We start from the raw sequence: 6,000 nt of genomic DNA on the forward strand, positions 1-6,000 counted from the left end.
TTAATGCCTTCAACAATGGCAGAGTTTCTAATGATACTGCCTTCACTGGGAAAGTTGAAATATGCTCAGAGATGTCTCTGCTTTGAAAGAAGCCCATGTTGAGAACTGTATATTCTCCATAGTGTGGAAATGGGAGATGCCAGGCTGGGTTATTCTAGGCCCGTGATGACGAACCTATGGCACACGTGCCACAGGTGGCACACGGAGCCATATTAGTGGGCACACCAGCTCAGCTCTGGGGCACATGCGAGCACTGGCCAGCTAATTTTCGGGCCTTCTGGGCCCACCAGAAGTAGGGAAACAGGCTGTTTCCTGCCTCTGAAGGCCCTGGGGCGGGGAAGGCCCGTTTTTCTTTCTTACCTGGCTCCAGATCCTTTCTATGCATCTGGGAAGGGCGAAAACAGCCTTTCCCACTCCCTTGGAGGCCCTACGGAGGCTGAAAGGGCCCATTTCCCGACTCCCGGTGGGACAGGAAGTGACTTTTTTCCTGTCCCCAGCCTCCAGAGACTCCTAGAGAGGCTCCTAGAGAGGCTTCTAGATACTCCTAGAGAGGTTCTGGAGGCTGGGGTCAGCAAAAAATGTCACTTCCTGTCCCACTGAGAGTTGGGAAATGGGCCCTTTCAGCCTCCGTAGTGCCTCCAAGGGAGTGGAAAAGGCTGTTTTCTCCCTTCCCAGATGGCATAGAGAGGATCTGGAACCAGGTAAGAAAGAAAAACGGACCTACCAGGCCATCATGTGCCAGGAGCGGGAGTGGGTGGGGTTGCGTGTGCATGTGCATGGGCACATGTGCGCGCGATCCTCCCCCGCCCCCCCCCTCTCCTGGCACACGATGGCAAAAAGATTAGCCATCACTGTTCTAGGCTCTAGCTCTAGGGACTGAGTTGAAACTTCTGAGGTTCCGCCTCCCTGGTGACATTCCTCAGTTTTTTTCAACTCTGCTTCAGCTATGGACTCAATTTTTTTTAGCTCCAGAGCTTTAGAGCTGAGCTTGGAACTTAATTCCCTGGATAGCTATTTTTTATTTTTTTCTTCTTTCCTTAGGTTTAAAAATATTTTTTTTCCTCTTTCCTTTTACTTGTCTTATTTATTTGTTTGTTTGTTTGTTTGTTTCTTTGTTTGTTTGTTTGTTTGTTTAAATTTCTATCCCGCCCTTCTCCAAATAGGACTCAGGGCGGTGCACAGCCTAAGTAAAAACAAAGCATACAAAATTTAAAAAACAGTATTAAAATAATTAAATATTCTGGCCGTAAATTAAAACAACCCAATTTAAAATCAATTTAAAATTTAGCTCAAGCCAGCCCAGCTAGTTGAAATAAATAGGTTTTCAGGGCCCGACGAAAAATCCGGAGGTCTGTTATTATACGTAACTCTGGGGGAAGGTTATTCCAGAGGGTGGGCGCCGTCACAGAGAAGGCTCTCCTCCTGGGGGTCGCCAGCCGACATTGTCTGGCGGACGGCACCCTGAGGAGGCCCACTCTGTGCGAGCGTACTGGCCGGTGGTAGGCTATTGGTGGCAGAAGGCGGTCTCGTAAGTACCCCGGCCCTAAGCCATGGAGCGCTTTAAAGGTGGTCACCAACACCTTGAAGCGCACCCGGAAGACCACTGGGAGCCAGTGAAGCTCGCGCAGGAGAGGTGTCACATGGGAGCGCCTCGTCGCCCCCATAATCCCCCGCGCGGCCGTGTTCTGGACCAGCTGGAGCCTCCGGGTGCACCCCAGGGGGAGCCCCATGTAGAGAGCGTTGCAGTAGTCCAGGCGGGAAGTGACTAGTGCCTGAGTGACTGTGCGTAGAGAGTCCCGATCTAGAAAGGGGCGCAACTGGCGTATCAGGCGAACCTGATAAAAAGCCCCCCTGGCCACGGCCGTCAGATGGTCTTCTAGAGACAGCCGTGCGTCCAGGAGGACGCCCAAGTTGCGAGCCGTCTCCGTGGGGGCGAGTGATTCGCCCCCAATAGCCAGCGATGGCGTCAGCTGGCTATATCGGGACGCTGGAAGCCACAGCCACTCGGTCTTGGAGGGGTTGAGTCGGAGCCTGTTTCTCCCCATCCAGGCCCGCACGGCCTCCAGGCACTGGGACATCACTTCAAGGGCATCGTTGGGGTGGCCTGGGGTGGAGATGTACAGCTGGGTGTCATCAGCGTACTGATGGAACTCCACCTCGAAGCCACGGATGATCTCACCCAGCGGCTTTACATAAATGTTGAACAGAAGGGGCGAGAGGACCGACCCTTGTGGCACCCCACAAGCAAGGTGCCTCGGGGTCGACCGCTGCCCCCCCGTCAACACAGATTGCGACCGGTCAGAGAGGTAGGAGGAGAACCACCGCAGAACGGTGCCCCCCACCCCCAACCCCGCCAACCGGTGCAACATGATACCATGGTCGATGGTATCAAAAGCCGCTGAGAGGTCTAACAGGACCAGGATAGAGGAGCAACCCCTATCCCGAGCCCTCCAGAGATCATCCACCAACGCGACCAATGCCGTTTCCGTGCTGTGCCCAGGCCGGAAGCCGGACTGGAGCGGGTCTAGATAGACAGTTTCATCCAGGTACCGGGGAAGCTGTTGCGCTACCACACTCTCAACAACCTTCGCAACGAAGCGAAGGTTGGAGACTGGACGATAGTTAGCCAAAACAGCCGGATCCAGAGAGGGCTTCTTGAGGAGGGGCCTCACAACCGCTTCTTTCAAAGCGGCCGGCAGGACCCCCTCACTCAAAGAAGCGTTAACAATCTTCTGGAGCCAGCCTCGTGTCACCTCCCGGGAAGCCAGTACCAACCAGGAGGGACACGGGTCCAATAAACATGTGGTCGCGTTCAGCCGTCCCAGGACCCTGTCCATGTCCTCGGGAGCCACAGGATCGAACTCCCCCCAGATAACACTCTCAAGACCTGCCTCAGTCATCCCGTCCGGACATACCCAGTCAGAGGCCAGCCCTTCCCGAATCTGAGCGATTTTGTCATACAGATACTGCACAAAGTCCTCAGCTCGGCTCTGCAAGGGGTCATCCCGCGCTTCCAGATGGAGGAGGGAGCGGGTCACCCTAAACAGGGCGGCCGGGCGATTATCTGATGACGCGATAAGAGCGGCAAAATAGCTAGATTTCGCCGCTTTTATTGCCACTAGGTAGGTCTTAATATGAGACCTCACCAGTGTTCGGTCGGATTCGGAGCGGCTGGTCCTCCAACTACTCTCCAGGCGTCTTTTCCGGCGCTTCATCTCCCTAAGCTCCTCGGAGAACCAAGGAGCTAGGTGAGTTCGGTGCCGGGTCAGAGGCCGCAAAGGTACGACACGGTCCAAGGCCCTGGCAGCCGCACTATCCCAGGCGGCCACCAGGTCCTCAGCCGAGTCATGAGCCAGAGTCTCAGGAAATGGCCCAAGCTCCATCTGGAACCTATCAGGGTCCATCAGGCGCCTGGGGCGGAACCACCTGGTCGGTTCCGCCTCCCTGCGGCGGGGTGCAGCGGTTTGAAAGTCCAGTCGAAGGAGCGAGTGGTCAGTCCATGACAAGGGTTCGATGACTATATCCCCTGTATCAAGGCCACTCGACCACTGACCAGAGACAAAAACTAAGTCCAGAGTGTGTCCACCCGTGTGAGTGGGGTCATGAATTAACTGAGTAAGGTCCATGGCCGTCATGGAAGCCATGAACTCCCGAGCCACCTCAGACGTTTCGCCGACAGATGGCAGGTTGAAATCCCCCATGACTAGAAGTCTGGGGGTACCAACCGCCACCTCAGCTATAACGTTGAGCAACTCGAGCAGGGCCTTTGCCACGCGGCAGGGAGCCAGGTACGTGATCAACAAGCCCATCTGTACTCCACGACCCCATCTCACAAAAAGGGACTCACATCCGGCTATCTGTGGAACAGTGGTCTCCCTCGGATCAAGACTTTCCTTTATATAATTTTGTCTTGTTTGCAGCTTGGGAGGGCTCTCCATGGATACAGATTTGAGCTGGGGGGATGGCCCTTTTCAGCACCTCCCGCCCTCCCCAACCCCCACAGGTGCTGGACTTAATTTTGGGGTGCTGCCTGGCTTGGCGTCGCCCCAGTAACTGCGGTTAGGCTCGGAAGTACCAGGAGCCTGCATCGAAGCCGCTGGAGCCGCGCCAGCCTCCACGAGCCTTGGCGCAGCTTTCCTTTGATCCCTGCTGCTCAGCTGTAGAGCAGGGACGTGTTTGAATTCTGGCTACCTTTTTTTGAATTTCTACGGCCACACCAGCCTCTTGCAGCCTGGGCGCAGGCCGGGTTACTTGCCACTCTCGCTGCTGACTGCTTTGACCCATATAGTCAAACATCGGCACAGGAAATGTTCTAGGACATTTCATGTCATGTCATAGACTGCTTTGTGATAATGCTTGTGTCGTAACATGTTTTTTAAAATTACAATTCCATTGGAAGTCATGGGTCCTGCATTTTAGGTGTACTCTGTAAGTTAGCCCATTTGAGGTATCTTGCTTGAGAAATGATTGCCCTATGATAAACTGTTTCAGCCAATTAAATGTTACTGGAATGAGAGTTTTAGTAGTAGATAGATAATGGCTGTCCAGGACTATGATATAAAGTTGGGTTGCCCATCATATTAAAACTATAGTGCTGTTCCTTTGCTTTTGGGCTACTGCGTGCAATGTGATTTCTTGGTTGATTTTTGTCTACTAACCAAGTTTCAAATCTTGATCAAAGCAACCTGTAGCATTACAAGTTTTTTTCAGCTGCAGCTTCCAGCCTCCACTAACATGACCAAGCTTCCTAGAGATGCTGGGAATTGCAGTTCAGCAACATCGAGAGGGCTTACAAGTTGCCTTCTCTTGTTCTAGCTGCTTTAAAAGCATGCAAGGCAAAAGCAGATAACAGGAATTTCCTGTTTAGCTTAACAATCTGCAAGATTGACTTTGGTTAGTAAGTCAGTGTTCAAACAAAGGAGGGTGGAAGGTGATATATAAATCCAGGATTTAACTACTGTGCTGTGGATATTGTGCCCTGCAGAATCTTCTACAAGGTGAAAAGTCGGAGCGCTCACATGAAAAGCCATGCCGAGCAGGAGAAAAAGGCTGCAGCTCAGAAATTGCGGGAGAAGGAGGCGGCAGAGGCGGCGGAGGCAGCGGCGGCAGCGGCAGCAGCACAAGCACACAGTAGGGCTCAGCAGGAAGAAAGCAGCAACAGTGGGAGCAGTCATGGGAGCAGCAGCAGCAGTTCGGATGAAGATGGCGATGTTTAGCCCAGGACCCCCAGAGACTGAGAACCCCCTGTTCTGACTGCTCCAGCCTTGCGTCTACTTCCTTTCCTTCTTGCTTGAACTGTACCGGTAGATTTTTTTAAACGAAAAAAAAAAATATAGTGACCACAAAAATCTCTATTTTTAAAAGAAACATTTTATGGATTATTTTATTTATAAATAACTTTCTGTATCAACGTAATGAATGGAAGTCTGTTTTCCTTCCTGAACTTGCCAGGAATCGTGGCAAAAGCCTTAAATATCTTACCCTCTGCTGAGAGAGAAATTTGTCAAATGCTCTGGATAGTAACTGAATTACTTTGGGTGTAAATTCAAGGAGCCACATAGTGTTCTTCATATACTTCTTTTCTTTCATCTCCAAGTTTACTTTCTGGCTTGGAGCTATTCATGGTTTCTTTTGTCTCCTTCATACAAGAGTTTTTTGTTTCTCCAGTTGGTAGATAAACCAGAACCAGAAGTGAGAACTTCTCTAGGGTGAATGAAGAGACTATTGCTTTTAAGATATAGCTCTTTAAGAGTGGAAATATTATAGTTAGTGTTTGTTTGGAACTACCCCTATTATGTTGAGTCATAGAAAGTTGATCACGTATGTCTCCAGAGTTGGCCAAAAGAATTAGTGATGAGTTCTGGGATATTGCACCTCTGTAGTTCTGTGGTAAAAACAAACGTTGCTTGCACAAGTACCCATGTATGATTTTGGGTTAATGAGATAGATAGAATCCTGCCCAAATTATTAAAGAGCCACAATTATGAGAAGATGACCTTA

The 6,000-nt window shown here is 51.1% G+C and overlaps 1 protein-coding gene across 1 annotated transcript in view; it reads left to right on the forward strand.

Moving 5' to 3' along the window:
* Positions 1-5,415, forward strand: part of MIDEAS (mitotic deacetylase associated SANT domain protein) — a 58,350-nt gene extending 52,935 nt beyond the window's left edge. Inside the window, exon 13 of the mRNA XM_034417734.3 lies at positions 4,985-5,415. Within this exon, the coding sequence (XP_034273625.2) occupies positions 4,985-5,216 (232 nt within the window). The 3' untranslated portion in view covers positions 5,217-5,415. The remainder of the gene's footprint in view (positions 1-4,984) is intronic.
* The last annotated feature ends 585 nt before the right edge of the window (positions 5,416-6,000 follow it).

This window comes from Pantherophis guttatus, chromosome 1 (assembly GCF_059756535.1).
Source record: "Pantherophis guttatus breed Tessera chromosome 1, ASM5975653v1, whole genome shotgun sequence".
NCBI lineage: Eukaryota > Metazoa > Chordata > Lepidosauria > Squamata > Colubridae > Pantherophis > Pantherophis guttatus.